The sequence below is a fragment of the Rana temporaria genome, chromosome 6 (genome assembly GCF_905171775.1).
Source record: "Rana temporaria chromosome 6, aRanTem1.1, whole genome shotgun sequence".
Lineage (NCBI taxonomy): Eukaryota > Metazoa > Chordata > Amphibia > Anura > Ranidae > Rana > Rana temporaria.
In genome coordinates, this window is record NC_053494.1 from 9,319,880 (window position 1) to 9,337,628 (window position 17,749).

The 17,749-nt window shown below is 44.3% G+C and overlaps 1 protein-coding gene across 1 annotated transcript; it reads left to right on the forward strand.

Annotated features, from left to right (window-relative positions):
* The first annotated feature begins 2,588 nt into the window (after positions 1–2,588).
* On the forward strand, positions 2,589–15,772 carry LOC120943024 (interferon-induced very large GTPase 1-like). Its single transcript, XM_040356075.1, has 3 exons — positions 2,589–2,884; positions 6,575–6,885; positions 10,896–15,772. Exons 2-3 carry the CDS (start codon positions 6,594–6,596, stop codon positions 15,635–15,637), a joined length of 5,034 nt encoding a protein of 1,677 aa, XP_040212009.1. The 5' UTR covers positions 2,589–2,884; positions 6,575–6,593; the 3' UTR covers positions 15,638–15,772.
* Positions 15,773–17,749: the final 1,977 nt, after the last annotated feature.

The following is a 17,749-nucleotide window of genomic DNA, read 5'->3' on the forward strand; positions in this document are numbered from 1 at the left end:
ACTTGACCCCTGGTCCTAACAGCTCCTGATCCCGGCCATACCATTTTAAACATAGGAATCAACACCTTCCAGGTCCAGTATCGCAGGGTTATAGCTAACATCCTATTATCTGCAAAACTGACCATTACGCAAAACTGGAAGAGAGATCTTGCCCCCAAACCCCCAGAAGCTGTAAATACAACACATCTACACTTCTCTTATGAAAAAGCAATAGCTGTACATTCTAACACACTCCTGGCCTTTGACAAGGCTTGGAAGCCATGGCTCGATTGGTACAATCATTGATCTGTTGACACTTGAATGAAGGCTCTACACTCCTAAGGCATATAGGTCCTATATATTTGGGTATATGTGAATTCTTATCTACAGGGCCAAATAACACCACTGAGTTACAGACTGTGATCCTTCTGTGATTTATATTACATTATATTGTATTACATTCAGGGGTCAAGTCCTGGGGGAAAAAGTGTGGGAACTCCCACCCAAGATCCACTCCACTCAAATCCCGTGATAACTCGCGGCAGACCTCCGCAATGTCTCCTGGGAACAATGACAAAAGCTCCCAGGAGACATTGCGGCATTGAGGAAGTGACGGAATACCCGCACACTACCTGATGAATCCATATACAGGAAGCGGGCAGTAACATAAAGGATTACTAAGGTTCGCCTGCCCCTGACAGTGACTCGAGCTGGGCATCGCCGCTTAGTGAAGGATTGGCTCGGGCAGCTCGGCTGCTCTAGTCCTGCAAAGGGAACTGCGTTCCTGCTGTGAAAAAAGTGCAGGAACTCCGTTCCCACGCGTTCCCGCAGGACGTGAGCCCTGATTACATTATGTTATAATTTTTGTATGTTTGTAGATTTCCGACTACGTCTTCATGCTACACTATACTTCAAATCGCTGATCTTCACAATGTTGTGTGGTGGCTGCGCCCGCAATAATTTACCTGCTGACTATTATTATTTTGAAACTTGACTTAAAAATCTCAGGATATATAATAAAATGTAACAGCAAAAATGCGTATGCTTTTTTAACAGATGAACTGAGCCTAATGCCGCGTACAGACGAACGGACATTCCGACAACAAAACCGTGGATTTTTTTCCGACAGAATGTTGGCTCAAACTCGTGTTGCATGCACACGGTCACACAAATGTGGTCGGAAATTCAGAACGTCAAGAACACGGTGACATACAACAGAAAAATTAAGTTCAATAGGCAGTGCGGCTCTTCTGCTTGATTCCGAGCATGCATAGGGTTTTTGTGCGTTGGAATTGCCTACACACCATCGGAATTTCCGAAAAGAACTTTTGTTGTTGGAAAAATTGAGAACCAGCTCTCAAACATTTGTTGTCGGAAATTTCAACAGCAAATGCCCGATGGAGCCTCAGCCTACACACGGTCGGAATATCCGACCAAAAGCTCACATCGAACATTTGTTGTCGGAAATTACGATCGTGTGTACGCGGCATTAAAGCAGAGTTCCAGCCACAATGGATGCACAAATAGGGTCAGTAGTCAGCGGAGCGCACCATCTGTTGCGCCTACTACGCAGACTTATTCCATTTATCCCCAAAGAAGACGTAGCAGTCGTGGTAGGAACAATCGTGAACTCCAGACTGGACTATGCAAATGCCCTTTACCTCGGACTCCCAAAGTACCAAATCTCCCGTCTGCAAGTCGTTCAGAATACGGCCGCCAGAGGGAAAAAAAAATGGGAATCAATCTCACCTTCGTTGAGAACCCTTCACTGGCTGCCAGTAAAAGACAGAATTGCATTCAAAGCACTCTGCCTGACACATAAGTGCATCCATGGGAAGGCTCCGCAATATCTTTGCGACAAGATAGAACCTCACAACTCGAATCGCGTTCTGTGATCCACCGACCAAAATCTGGTCAAGGTACCAAAAACCAAATACAAGTCTAAAGGAGAAAGAAGGTTTGCCTTTCAAGGTCCTAGACTATGGAACGCTTTACCAACCAGCATTCGGTTGGAGGAAAACCACCTGACTTTCAGAAGACAGATCAAAACTCTGCTCTTTTGAAGGCATGAGACACGAACAACTAGCGCCCAGAAGCGATTCAGTTCGCATGTGCCGCGCTTTATAAATTTTTCATTCATTCATTCATTCATTCACAATTTCTTTTTTAAATCAGCAACTACAAACACTGTAGCTGCTGACTTTAAATAAGGACACTTACCTGTCCAGGGAGCCCGCGATGTTGCCCCCCCCCCCCCAGGCCGATCCGTCCATTGGATCGGGTGTAGGTGTCACCATTGGAACTAAGGGAAACCTTGCCGGTTTCCTACAGCACATGCGCAAGTCACGCTGCGCTTTGTAAATAGACAGCTTGTCTATTGGGACACACACAGGTCCCAGAAGACAGCAGGGGGTGGCTCGCCGCACAAGAGGACATGATGTTCTGCGCCACGGCCAGGATGGAATGGAAGTACAGGCTGTACTTCAAAAAAAGGTACTAATGAAAAAATAATAATTCACATATCCAAGAAGAGGGGTGGTCTTTCGTTTTAAGACCACCTCTCAAAAGTGGGTGGAACTCCGCTATCAGAGGAAGAAAAAAAACGCACCATAACACATCAAAAATGCACATTCAGACATGCATCCAGAACGCATCTGGCCATTTTGTGGTCTGAAGTAGCCCTGAGTACTTCTCTTCTTGTACGGTGTCACTGAGTAGGAGGGATCATTCTAAGGACACAGTGGCATGTTTATTGTTATTGGATGTTACAAAGGTGAAAGGAATTTCCTTGTCAATATCAGTAGAGCGGTTGAGAAAGTTAAACAACTCCCATGCATACAACCCTCAGAGGAAGAAATGAAACTATCTGTACAGCAGCTGAGCCGCCCGTGACACTTCTACAGAGGTAAGAAATCGTTCTGTTATCATATAGATTTCATTATTGGGACTTCCGTCTACATATTCATCTCAGGAATGGGATTAGTTATTGTTACATTGTAATTATAGATTTCCTACAATGCCCTTAGGCCAGGTTCACACTTGTCCGACAAACGCTCCGACATTGGGAGCTCATGTGGCATGACGTGTAAGGCCGGGTACACACGAACAAACATGTACGGTGAAAGCGGTCCGTCGGACCGTTTTCACCGTACATGTCTGCCAGAGGGCTTCTGTACGATGGTTGTACACACCATCGTACAGAAGTCCGCGCGTAAACAATACGCGGGGCGTGTCCGCGTTGTCGCCGCGACGATGACGCGGCGATGACGCGGAGACGTGGGCGGGCCTGCCATTTAAAGGCTTCCACGCATGCTTTGAAGTCATTCGACGCATGCGAGGGACGGCGGGCGCCTGGACATGTACGGTAGGTCTGTACTGACGACCGTACATGTCCGAGCGGGCAGGATTCCAGCGGACGGTTTTAAAACACGTCCAGGAATATTTGTCCGCTGGGAAAAGGCCCGGCGGGCAAATGTTTGCTGGAATTCGGCCCGCTCGCGCCCACACACGACCAAACATGTATGCTGAAACTGGCCCACGGACCAGTTTCAGCATACATGTTTGGTCGTGTGTACGGGGCCTTAAAATCAATGTTTCCCTATGGGAGCCGTCTTAACTGGTCCTACACAAGTCGGTCCGACTTTGAAAATGCTCCCTGTACTACTTTTGTCCGACTTTGATCCTACTTCAGCCCATTGAATATCATTGAGGCTGGGTTCACACTTGTCCGACAAACGCTCCTACATTGGGAGCTCATGTGGCATGATGTGTGAAAATCAATGTTTCCCTATGGGAGCTGTCTTAACTGGTCCTACACAAGTCGGTCCGACTTTGAAAATGCTCCCTGTACTACTTTGGTCCGACATTGATCCTACTTCAACCCCTCTGAATATCATTGATGTCGGACCAAAGTAGGAGCCTTGTCCTAACCATCCGACTTTTGACATCTGACATGTGATTAAAGCAGCAGTAAAAGGAATTTATCTTACTCTGGGATTGTTTTGATTGGTCAAAGAAGTCAGACTATCACAAAGTCGGATTTTTTGCCGCAATTTCGGCCGCCATTTAAGAGACATCTGTGCAGGGTTCAATGTAAATCGCGGCCCAAAATCGCAAAAAGTAGTACAGGAACTACTTTTTGAAATAGGTGCAGCGCTGCAGATGCGGCGTCGCACTGATTAGGACAGTGCCATTGCCGACAATTGCCGGCAAATGCCGCCGATTTGAGATGCGATTTGACATGTCAAATCGCATCTCAAATCGTACCAAATCGTACCCAGTGTGAACCAGGGCTAAGGCCGGGTTCACACTGGTCCGACAAACGCTCCGACATTGGGAGCTCATGACGTGTGAAAATCAATATTTCCCTATGAGACCTGTCTTAACTGGTCCGACACAAGTCGGTCCAACTTTAAAAATGCTCCCTGTACTACTTTGGTCCGACTTTGATCCTAATTCAGCCCATTAAATATTATTGAAGTCGGATCAAAATCCGACATGTGATTACAGCAGCAGTAAAAGGAATTTATCTCACTCTGGGATTGTTTTGATTGGTCAAAGAACAAGTCAGACTATCACAAAGTCGGGTCAAAGTGGTATCCTGTTCATGAAAGTGGGATTGATGTAGGACCAATGTAGGACCAATGTAGGACCGATGTCGCAGAGCAAAGTAGGATGAAAGTACTACTGTCATGTAGTATAGTGTGAACCCAGCCTGAGATAAATTCCATCGGATGGTAAGGACAAGGCTCCTACTTTGGTCCGACTTCGATGATATTCAATGGGCTGAAGTAGGATCAATGTCGGACCAAAGTAGTACAGGGAGCATTTGCAAAGTCGGACCGACTTGTGTCGGACCAGATAAGATCCTACCATAGGGAAACATTGATTTTCACACGTCATGCAACATGAGCTCCCAATGTCGGAGCGTTTGTCGGACAAGTGTGAAACCGGCCTACAACAGCAGTAAGCCCTGGTTCACACAGGTTCAGCTGAACTCGCACGGCTTCACTCCCGCTGGCAGTCCCGATTTTGGCCGCGATTTAAGAGACATCTGTGCAGGTTTCTGCACAGATGTCAATGTAAATCGCGGCCCGAAATCACAAAAAGTAGTACAGGAACTACTTTTTGAAATCGGTGCAGCGCCGCAGATGCGGCGTCGCACTGATTAGGACGGTGTCATTGCCGACAAATGCCGCCGATTTGAGATGCGATTTCACAAGCAAATCGTACCCAGTGTGAACCTGGGCTAAAAGGAATTTATCTCACTCTGGGATTGTTTTGATTGGTCAAAGAACAAGTCAGACTATAACTAAGTCGGATCAAAGTAGTATCCTGTTCATGAAAGTTGGATGGATGTAGGACCAATATCGCAGAGCAAAGTAGGATGAAAGTCGTACTACTGTCCTGTTGTATAGTGTGAACCCAGCCTCAGGCCTTTACTACACTTTTCACCCTTCTTTGCTCTGCGACAATGCTCCTTCACTGATACTACATTGGTCCTACATTTATCCTACATTGGTCCTACATCCATTCGACTTTCATGAACAGGATACTACTTTGATCTGACTTTGCCCCGGACTTAAAGTCCCCCAAAATCCATACCAGACCCGTATCCGAGCAGCAGCCCGGCCGGTCAGGAAAGGGGGTGGGGATGGGCGAGCGCCCCCCCCTCCTTAACCGTGCCAGGCCGCATGCCCTCAACATGGGGAGGTAGGTGCTCTGGGGCAGGGGGGCATCCCTGCGGCCCCCCAACCCCCAAAGCACCCTTCCCCCATGTTGATGAGGACAGGGCCTCTTCCCGACAACCTGGCCGTTGGTTGTCGGGGTCTGCGGGCAGGGGTCTTATCGGAATTTGGGAGCCCCCTTTAACAAGGGGGCCCCCAGATACCGGCCCCCCACCCTACGTGAATGAGTATGGGGAAGTAAAGTGTTAAAAATAAATAAACACGCTACACAGGTTTTTAAAATATTTTATTAGTCAGCTCCTGGGCTCCCCCTCTCTTCTTTAGCTCTTTTACGAGGGGGGGCTTGCTTCTTCCGACGTCTTCTGGGGGGGGGGTCCCAGTCTTCACCGCCGTCTGGTTCTCTTCCGCCGGGTGGGGGCCGCTTTCTTCTTTAGCTGTGGACAGGCAGGAACTAGTTTAAAATAAAATTTACTCAAAATCATAATTATTTCACTTTAATGTAAACATGAAACAGGGGCAGATTGACAACTCATGGGGCCCCCAGGCAATAGGAGATTATGGGGCCCCCAGGCAATAGGAGATTATGGGGCCCCCAGGCAATAGGAAATTATGGGGCCCCCAGGCAATAGATTATGGGGCCACACAGTATATACACACACGTGCAGTATGCATACACATACACACACACACACACACAGTATACATACACACACACACTGAAAAGGTACTGGAGAGGGCGGGGCATGTATAATCTTGGGATTTTTTTTAAAAAAACACAGATTTTTACATACTGTCCCTGGTTTTACTGAGGCTGTCAACCCTGATGGGGCCCCCTGGTGGCATGGGGCCCTCGGGCAGTGCCTCGAATGGTCAGTCTGCCCCTGACTTGAAATTATGTCCCTTTTCAGGTAATAGGATCCAGACATCATGGCTTCCACCACAAAGGCATCAGAGATGATTAAGCATCTAAAAGGAAAACTAACACAAGTGTTTGCAGAGAATGTGGACGGCTTGTGTGATGAAGTGGGATCTCTCAGCATCCTAACCCCTCAGGAGTACATAGATCTGTACAGGACTGGGGGACATGTAGAGAGAACGGAGAGACTCATAGACCTCATTCTACAGAAGGGAGAGCCGGCCTGTGCAAAGTTCATGGATCATCTTGAGAACATGATTTCCAGGTTTCCAGACTTGGGTGGTGTGCCTACATTTTTGGAGGGTGAGTTACCTTTAATTAATTCTTAAATAGATGTAATTCAGAACTGTCATAATTGGTTTGTGTGAAAGTTATAGCGTCGGACTCATGTACACCGCACATCAAAAAAAAAAAAAAATGCTACAGGAATTTGAGCTTTGATTTCAGCTTGAAGAAGCTTGGATTTTTTGGACTCTTTTGTATGTTTTTATTGAGCTTCTTATGCCCCGTACACACAGTCGGATTTTCCATGTGTAGGCTCCATCAGACTTTTGCTGTCGCAATTTCCGCCAACAGAAATTTGAGAGCTGGTTCTCAAATTTTCAGACGGAAAAAATTCCAGTTGGAAATTCCGATTGTCTGTAGCAATTCCGACGCGCAAAATTCCGACGCATGCTCGGAAACAATTCGACACATGCTCGGAAGCATTGAACTTAAGGGGCCAGATTCACAAAGAGATACGACGGTGTATCTACAGATACACCGTCGTATCTCTGACTTAAACTGGTCCTATCTATGAGCCTGATTCATAGAATCAGTTACGCATAGAAAGGGCTAAGATCTGACAGTGTTACACTGTGTTACACTGTCGGATCTTTTTTTCAATTTAAAAATGGCGCCGGGGGCGTTCCCGCTGATTTACGGTAAATAATATGTAAATCAGCGAGATATGCAAATTCACGAACGTACGCGGACCCGTCGCAGTGTTCTTACGTCGTTTCCGTAGCGGTTTTCCCGTCGTATACTTACCCCTTCTTTTATCAGGCGCAGCCAATGTTAAGTATAGCCGGCGTTCCCGCGTCGAATTTGAATTTTCCTACGTCGTTTGCGTACGCCGATTAACGAATACGCGCGTCGCAAGTCCCACTCACGTCGCAACCACTGACGTCCTAGTGACGTCAGTGGGAGCAATGCACGCCGGGAAATTCCCCGGACGGCGCATGCGCATTTAAATCGGCGCGGGAACGTGCCTGATTTAAATAGTACACTCCCCTAGCCGCGGAATTTGAATTCCGCCGGGGGATTTAGGATCCGCCGTCGCAAGTTTGGAGGTAAGTGGTTTGTGAATTAGCCACTTGCCTCCTAAACTTGCGGGAGCGGATCTTAATTCACGTAGATCGAGCGGATCTATAGATCCGCTGCGCTACGTGAATCTGGCCCAAGGAGGTTGTAAAGGAAAACTACACACAGTAATGCAAGGCTTTCTCCCTGGTGTGGAGAAAGCCTCTTGAAGGGGGAGGGGGCAAGCAGGAGTGTCAGGACGCCCACTAACACACAGCACCTTTCTCTATCTGCAAAGTAGAGAGTGTCCTGACTTGCCTGCTAGCCCCCTCCCCCCTCAAGAGGCTTTCTACACACCAGGGAGAAAGCCCTGCATTACTGTGTGGAGTTACAGACAGAAGAACAGGAAGTGAGGATTTCTCAGAAGAAATAAGGACATTTAAAAGCAAAATGGAAGGATGAGGTAAGTGAAGGAGGACTGCACTGAGGTAAAGGAAGCTATTTAGGGGAAAAAAAAATCCTTTACAACCCCTTTAAGTTTCTCGGCTCGTCGTAGTGTTTTGTACATCACCACGTTCTTGACGGTCGAAAGTTCCGAGATCTTTTGTGTGACCCGTGTGTATGCAAGCCAAGCTTGAGCGGAATTCCGTCTGAAAAAACACCCAAGGTTTTTCAGACGGAAATTCCGATCGTGTGTACGCGGCATTAGAACATTTTTTTTTTAGCATAAACATTTTTTTTCACAAACCCTTCCCTCCGTTCATTTTTCCTATTTTTGTTTATGTGTGTGTTTCGAGCTTCTTTGAGCTTTTTCATGCTCATTTGCACTTTTTCTGCACGTTTTTGGGCATATTACATTATTTGTGTGCATGAACCACCCAGAAAGAGGTTTGTGTGATTTACATGCACATAATTTGCATTAACAAATTGTATGTGTGTTCAGATTCCCCTAAGGCCGGATCTATCCGCTGGGATTGATCCGCGGATCAGTTCCAGCGGACAAATCCGGTCGTCTGTACGGCCTAGCGGATATTTATCCGCGGAGATTCGTCCGGCCGATCGATTTCAAGCGGATATAAATTTCTTAGCATGCTAAGAAATCTTTCCGCTTGAATCGTGTCCAGCGGATTGATCCGGTCGTCTGTACAGACTCACCGGATCAATCCGTCCGCTCCCCTCCCTCGCATGCGTTGTAATGATTCGACGCATGCGTGGAAGTACTTACCTTCCAGCGTCGCGCACGTCGCCGCGTCATCGTCGCGGCGACGGCGCGACACGTCACCGCGGGTGTATTCCGCGCGGATTTTGATCCGATGGTGTGTACAAGCCATCGGATCCAAATCCGGAGGAGGAATCTCCGCTGGAAACGGTCCGGCGGACCGTTTCCAGCGGAGATCCCCTCGTCTGTACGAGGCCTTAGAGTGCAGTGGCCCTTATCCCTCTTCAGTGCATCCATTCCCACACCCCCTCCAAAATGTTTTTATTTTAGATATCCGATCGTGTGTAAAGGGCATTCATTTTAAAGGCTTATATGCAAGGTATTGTCATAAAAAGTGCTTGGGGACCCGGGTCCTGCCCCAGGGGACATGCATCAATGCAAAACGCCAGTTTTTTCGGGAGAAATTATTTTAATAATGATTAAAGTGAAACAATAAAAGTGAAATAGTTCTTTACATTTTGTACCTGGGGGGTGTCTATAGTATGCCTGTAAAGTGGCAATTTTTTTACGTGTTTAGAACAGTCCCTGCAATAAAATGACATTTCTAAAGGAAAAAAAGTAATTTAAAACTCCGTTTTCATCAGACAAACCAATCGTGTGTACAGGGCTTAACACTTTTGATTTCTCCCATAGACTTTTAACCACTTCCCGACCGCCGCATGTAAATGTACGTCCACAGAATGGCACGTACAGGCATATGGCGTACATGTACGTCCTTGCCTTCTAGCGGGTGGGGGGTCCGATCGGGACCCCCCCCGCTACATGCAGCGGTCGGATTCCCGCGGGGAGCGATCCGGGACGACGGCGCGGCTATTCGTTTATAGCCGCTCCGTCGCGATCGGTCCCCGGAGCTGAAGAACGGGGAGAGCCGTATGTAAACACGGCTTCCCCGTGCTTCACTATGGCGCTGCATCGATCGAGTGATCCCTTATATAGGGAGACTCGATCGATGACGTCAGTCCTACAGCCACACCCCCCTACAGTTGTAAACACACACTAAGTGAACACTAAATCCTACAGCGCCCCATGTGGTTAACTCCCAAACTGCAACTGTCATTTTCACAATAAACAATGCAATTTAAATGCATTTTTTGCTGTGAAAATGACAATGGTCCCAAAAATGTGTCAAAACTGTTCGAAGTGTCCGCCATAATGTCGCAGTCACGAAAAAAATCGATGATCGCCGCCATTAGTAGTAAAAAAAAAATAACTAATAAAAATGCAATAAAACTATCCCCTATTTTGTAAACGCTATAAATTTTGCGCAAACCAATCGATAAACGCCTATTGCGATTTTTTTTTACCAAAAATAGGTAGAAGAATACATATCGGCCTAAACTGAGGAAAAAAAACATTTTTATATATGTTTTTGGGGGATATTTATTATAGCAAAAAGTAAAAAATATTGAATTTTTTTCAAAATTGTCGCTCTATTTTTGTTTATAGCGCAAAAAATAAAAACCGCAGAGGTGATCAAATACCACCAAAAGAAAGCTCTATTTGTGGGGAAAAAAGGACGCCAATTTTGTTTGGGAGCCACGTCGCACGACCGCGCAATTGTCTGTTAAAGCGACGCAGTGCCGAAACGCAAAACCTGGCATGGGCATTTAGCTGCCTAAAGGTCCGGGGCTTAAGTGGTTAAAGGGTGTTCCGTGGCTTTCGAATTTGCTTATTCCTAATAGACAGTACTCACTTCTTTCTGTCGCAAGTGCACTAATACGGCTACAATCACTTCCAGTTGATAAAAAATTTGCAAATAGACTGACTGGTAAAATAGAAACATATAATAAAATAAAAATGTATTTTCTTGCAGAACTTCATACCAGAAAAACGACCTTTCATCAGTTTGCAGAAAAAATGAACATGGAACCTTACCTCACTACAAAATTTACTCTGAGGGACATCCTGAGCGTTGGCTTAGAGAATGTGAATGACAAACCACCGAAAACTGTAGAGGATCTTCCCTGGAATTATTTAAGGAAACTCATGGCCTTAAATAGGACTGCAAGAGACATTCTTCTTGAGAAAGATCAGTCTATTGGTGATGATGTATACGACGATAATGATGATGATGATGATGACAACCTATTTGATACTTCTTTAGTTTCAGGTGATAATTCATCTGTCTCTGTTCACCCCCTGGATGTTCTGTGTCTCCTCCTGCATTGCTCAGACAGTTTTCTCCAACAAGAGATTGTAACCAAATTGTCCATGTGTCAGTTTGCTGTCCCTCTGCTGCTCCCTGCTGGTGACTTGTCACACTGCACCCTCATGCTTTGGGCAATGAGAGACATTGTGAAGAAGTGGAGACCTCAGTCATTAGCGGACAGTAAAGGGTTCAGAGAAGAAAATGTGGTGAATACTTCCATGCCAATCTTCTCTTATGTCAGATTTGGAAAAAGCAAATTATCAAAATCAAAAGTCCTGAACCAAGTTCTTAATCCAGATCAGTTACATAATAACTTCTTCATACATGACAATATGGATGGAGGAAACATTAAGAGGGAAATATCTGATGGACTGGTAGAAGTTTCCTGGTATTTTCCCTCTGGTAAGTCTGATGTTTTCCCAGAACCCATCACAGTGACCAACCTACGAGGAGACCTGGAGGTCAACTGGGACCAGTTCACGTTTCTGACAAGAATTTCTTCAGCTGTGTTTATATTCATTGAGGATATTTCTGAGAGGGAATTCAGACTTTTATCATCCTGTCCAACCACTGATACCCAGTATTACTTCATTGTTACTCCCGGTCCTGGTAAAACTGTGAGTCCAAAGACAAGAAAGACCCTTCAAAACTTAATGCCAGTGTTAAAGTTACAAAAATATAATGTGATAATACATACAGGCATGGCAAATGATGCAGCATTTGTGAAAAAGCTACAAAGTATCATTATAAATTTCTTAAAGAGTAAGCCAAAAGAAAAGAAAAAGAGGGACCTTGAGAAAGAAACTCATGGATTGAACATCGAAGTGGATGAGAGAGTTCCTGAATGTCAGAAGGCCAGGGAACATGCCAGGAAAATTACAGAAGAAATAAGAGATGTATCTGAGTACAAAAAGAACACTATGAAGTTACAGGGAGATCTCTGGAGACAGTTATCTGAAGTGGAAAAGGAACTTTGCAGAATGACAAGGCAAGGTGGTAAAGACACACAACAATATCAAGATGAACTGATAAAGAAACGTAGTTCACTACATGAGGAACAATATAAACATGATCTGCCCAATGGTTTAATGCTCTTTATTGATGCAATCACTCATTTGTCTGAGAATGAGAAACATTTTTTTCTGAAATGGATGAAATTTGAACTTGATTCAATTGCCAGAGATCGTCTTTCTAATCTACAAGCTGAATACAAAGAAAAATGTAGCAGCACAATCTTAAGTAACAAGGAAGAACTCAAAAAGATAGACCAGAAAATCACTGACAGTTCTTTAGGAATTGAACATTTCCTACGTGAGATGGGACAGTTTTATGAAGCTGAATGTTCCATGATTAAAGAAAAAAAACTAGGTAAAAGAAAAAAACGATTTAATAGACTTCCAGGAATTGCTGCTGATCTCTTGTTGGGTGGTTTCCCATTGGAGCTGATAGATGGAGATGCCTCCAACATTCCCCTACGATGGATAACTGATGTTCTAAATGAGCTGCACACCAAAACCAGGAAAAAATGCAGAATGAGAGTAATCACTGTGCTGGGAGTGCAGAGTACGGGGAAATCCACTCTTCTCAACACCATGTTTGGTCTGCAGTTCCCGGTGGCCAGTGGAAGATGCACACGAGGAGCCTTCATGACTCTTCTTAATGTGAAAGAGAACTTCGGGAAGATGCTGGACTGTGACTTCATCCTGGTGATTGACACTGAGGGGCTGAAAGCTCCAGAGTTGGCTTCCTTGGAGGGCAGTTATGAACATGACAATGAACTGGCCACACTAGTGGTTGGGTTGAGTGATATCACCATCATCAACATGGCCATGGAAAACACAACAGAAATGAAGGATATTTTACAGATTGTGGTCCATGCTTTTCTTAGAATGAAAGAAATAGGAAAGAAACCCAACTGCCAGTTTGTACATCAGAATGTGAGCGATGTGTCCGCTCATGACCAGAACATGAGAGACAGAAAGAAACTTCTGGAACAACTGAATGAAATGACAAAAGTAGCTGCAGAGATGGAAAACAAAAGTGAACTAAAAACTTTCAGTGATGTGATGAACTACAACCTGGAGAAAGACAACTGGTACATTCCCGGGCTCTGGCTTGGGGTCCCACCAATGGCTCCAGTAAATTCTGGGTACAGTGAACATGTGTCTGAACTGAAAAAGTATTTATTGGAAATAATGACAAACAAAGAATCTCTGCACAGGCCTTCAACTATTCCTGAATTTAAAACATGGATAGAAAGTTTATGGAACGCTGTAAAACATGAGAAATTCATCTTCAATTTCAGGAACAGTCTGGTGGCAGAAGCTTATAATAACCTGTCTATGCAATACTCACAGTGGGAATGGGAGTTCCGAAAGTTTGTCCATGATTGGCTGATCCGTACAGAGAGAAAGATTAAGAATCAGACTGCAGAGATTCTAAGTGATGATGAACTTTGTTTGGAATTTAGCAATGAGCTCAACAATTTGTTGATTAGTAAAGAAAGTCAAGTATTGGAATTGCTGGAAAAATACTTTAACAATAAAAATGAAAATGTTCATCTAATAGAACGATACAAACAAGACTTCATTCTGAGCACAACATCTCTGAAGAACCAACTAAAAAATAATTCTCTTTTGAAGTTGGATGAAGCTGTCTCAATTCAGAAAGGGAAATTCAAGATCCAGAATATGCAAACTAATACCCAGAAATCAATTGAAGACAAAATTGCAGATCTCCTCAAGAAGTGCCGACAAATGGCAAAAAAGCCGAACAATAAAGAACTAAAGATAGAATTTGAGGAGGTGTGGAAGAGGACACTGACAGATCTACAGATAAAGGAATTAAAAACATGCATAGTCAGTAGATCTATGTTCCAGCAGCTAATGAATGACATGAGCAATAAAGGATCAGCTGTCAATGAACACTTACTGGGTGTGAAGGACTTGGCAAATATCACACAGACTGATTTCAAGATGGATGAGAAATATATTGAGAAGGGTTGGTTTACAAAACTGAAAGATACATTTAGGTCCGGAAATGAGCATTTTGACAAAATAAATGGTTTTGCTCGTTCTCTTATAGATAACTGTAAAAAATATATCAGAGAGAAGGTGGAAACCGGAGAGGACTATTGTGACAACTATTGCCTGGAATTACTTAAAATGATTACAAGCGACATTTCCAAACAGCCCAAAAGTCTTCATTTGTCCACATGGTTTGAAGTGGATATCAAACTTCACATTCTTAGAAAAGCTTCCAGAGAGTTTCAGAAGATGCATGATAAATTTATTCGAGAGAACGATCCGAAACTGTGTGTGGAGAAAATAAAGCCTGGATATTTAAAAACATTTATCAGCACATTTCAAGAGAAGAATATTTGTCAGACTAAAGCCAAAGAATTCTGTGAGCGATGTCTAAAACCAGCAATGATGGATCATGTTTTCCACCATCTTGGGCAGAAAATAGTGGATGGCATAGTAAGTTCAGACAAGAAGAAATTCAGCAGTAGAACATTCTTTCAAGTTTTTTTATTGAAGGAGCTCCTGGAAAAAACCTCCTTCCAGAAATATGTAGACTATATGGGAAACCATGAGGAATATACGAAAGCCTGGATACTAAGTTACACTGAAACATATGCAAAGCCGCGAATCCTAAAACCATTACAAGAAATTCTGCTCTCTTCACTGGACAAAAAGATAAGAGGAGCTCTTACGAAAGAAAACTCTCTTAGAAGTCCGTCAGTCTTACATTTTCTGAAAAGTGTATGTGAGACACTAAAAGAAGAATTGGTGATCCCTCAGAATGAGATGCAAGCGGTCACCTTCCAGAACACGGCTGATGTTGGTAAATTTTCATCTGACATTCAGCTCTTCCTCCAAGATACAAAAACAAAAGTCTTAACAGAGCTGCAATCTATGGATATAAAGTCTGTACTCTCCAGGGTGACGGTGAAGCCTCAGGATGAATTGTTCAGGAAGGTTGTTGGCTGTGGGAAGCAATGTCCATTCTGTGGTGTCCCCTGTGAGGCCGGAGGTGAGGAACACAAGGAGCACTTTGCTACCATCCACAGACCACAAGGACTGAGGAGATACAGATGTCTTTTTTTCAAAATCTTAAGTACAAATATATGTAGTACATCTGTTGTATCTAATGATCATTTTATTAATCTAGAGACAGGAGAGAAATGTCACCCATACAGGGAGTATCGCACATACTATTCAAACTGGTCCATACAACCAGATCCCAGCATTGAGTCATCAGATTACTGGAAATATATTTTTGTTACATTTAATGAAAAGCTTGCTAAAGAATACAATGCAAGACCAGCAGAAATACCAGATGGCTGGAGATCCATCACAAAAGAAAAAGCTTTGGAAAGCCTAAAAAAAATGTTCAATAGCTAAACGGAGAAGAAAGATCAACGTGTAATTCCTCCTTCTATCCTATTTCCCCATCCTATTATCTGCAAATAAATAATAAAAATAACTCTACTGTTCATTTTCTCTAATTGGAAGAACTTTTTAAATATTTTCCTCACAGACAATTTCTGATAATCCTCATTCTTCTGATGATATAATGGACTCACTGCTTCTCTCAGAATATTTCAGAACATACCAACATATTACAGATGATTGTTGTATTCATTGACTATGACATTCCTAGCATTGCACTGGATAATGCATATGTTCGCAGGAATGAACATCTAAATCAGTGGTTCTCAACCTTTCTCGTGCTTTGACCCCTTGATAAAATTTCCCAAGTTGTGGGACCCCTAACAGTAAAATAATTTTTATTTTTGAGAACTGTAGCGGGGACTTTTAATGTCAACTATAATCACAGGTAGTGTTACTCACTTTGTCTCCGGCTCTGTGGTGTCTCGTAGCAGTGACACCAATGCCAAAATCAGGAGATGGGGTCTCCTCCAGTCCTTCCCACTTCACATTCCTCACCAGTCAGCTGACCTCTAGTCTCTGTACCCAAGCCATGGCGTGAACTGAATGGGCGGCTGCGAAGAGGCTGAGTGGGGCGGCTATGGGCTCCAGAGACAGCCCAGCTGGGCGACAGCGAAAAGGTTGGGAGAGCAGCACAGGCTTCAGGAACAGCCCAGGATACGGTGACCCCTGACCCCAGGTTGAGAACCATTGATCTAAATGATATGTTTTATTCTACTATATATTATAGATGAAGAAGGGAGAAGGGGAGGGGGAAAAGTTATGGATAATGGGACTTTATACTATAGATTATAATATAATAAAACAGAGCTTCCCTTTAGCACTCATGTTGATGGATTTCAGCATTTGAGCTAAAGTAGGTCATCTCAGTATCTACAGAGCAGACATAGGGAAAATGTTCTCAAGAAAGTTTGTTAAAATATTGGTAATTTATGTTGATGACGGCATTCCTTGGTTTCGCGCTGACAGGGAGAGCTGATTGGCGGCTCTCCCTGTAAGAAGGGGGGAGTCTGTGCTGATAATCAGCACATTGATTATCAGCACAGCCCCCATCAGATGTGCCAATCAGTTGCCAATCAGTGCCAAATAGCTGCCAGCCAGTGCCCCCTCAATAAAGTCTCAGTGCCCACCACAGTGCCAATCAGTGCCCAGCAGTAACACCTGTCAGTATCCTCATCATCAGTGCTGCCCATCAGTGCCATCTATTAGTGTCCATCAGTGCTGCCTATCAGAAGAGACCCAAACAGAAAAAGGAGGGCAGTAGGACTATTGCGGTACAAGGTGAGCAGGTAAACTCAAAAGAGAGCAGGTATGATAAAAATGTATATATTTATTAACATATTATAGCCAGATTTAGGGAGAGATACGCCGGCGTATCAGTAGATACGCCGTCGTATATTTAAGCGTATTCTCAAATTGAGATACGCTTAAATGTAGCTAAGATACGGCCGCCGGCGTTGTCGTATCTTAGCTGTCTGTTTACGCTGGCCGCTAGGGGCGTGTACGCTGATTTACGCCTGGAAGGCGTAAATCAGCGAGATACGCCTATTCACGAACGTACGCTTGCCCGTCGCAGTAAAGATACGCCGTTTACGTAAGGGGTTTTCAGGCGTAAAGATAAACCACCAAAAAGATGGCGCAGCCAATGTTAAGTATGGACGTCGGAACCGCGTAGAATTTTTAAATTTTTACGTCGTTTGCGTAAGTCGTCCGTGAATGGGGCTGGCCGTAATTTACGTTCACGTCGAAACCAATGAGTCTTTGCGGCGTAATTTGGAGCATGCGCACTGGGTTACGTCCACGGATGGCGCATGCGCCGTACTGTCAAAACGTCAATTACGTGGGGTCATGTCTTATTGACATAAAACACGCCCACCTCTTCCCAATTTGAATTAGGCGCGCTTCCGCTGACACATTTACGCTACGCCGCCGTAACTTAGGACGCAAGTGCTTTGTGAATACAGCACTTGCCTCTCTAACTTGCGGCTGCGTAACGTTAATTACATACGCTACGCCCGCACAACTTTAAGCCGCTGTACGTGAATCTGGCCAATAGTATCAAAA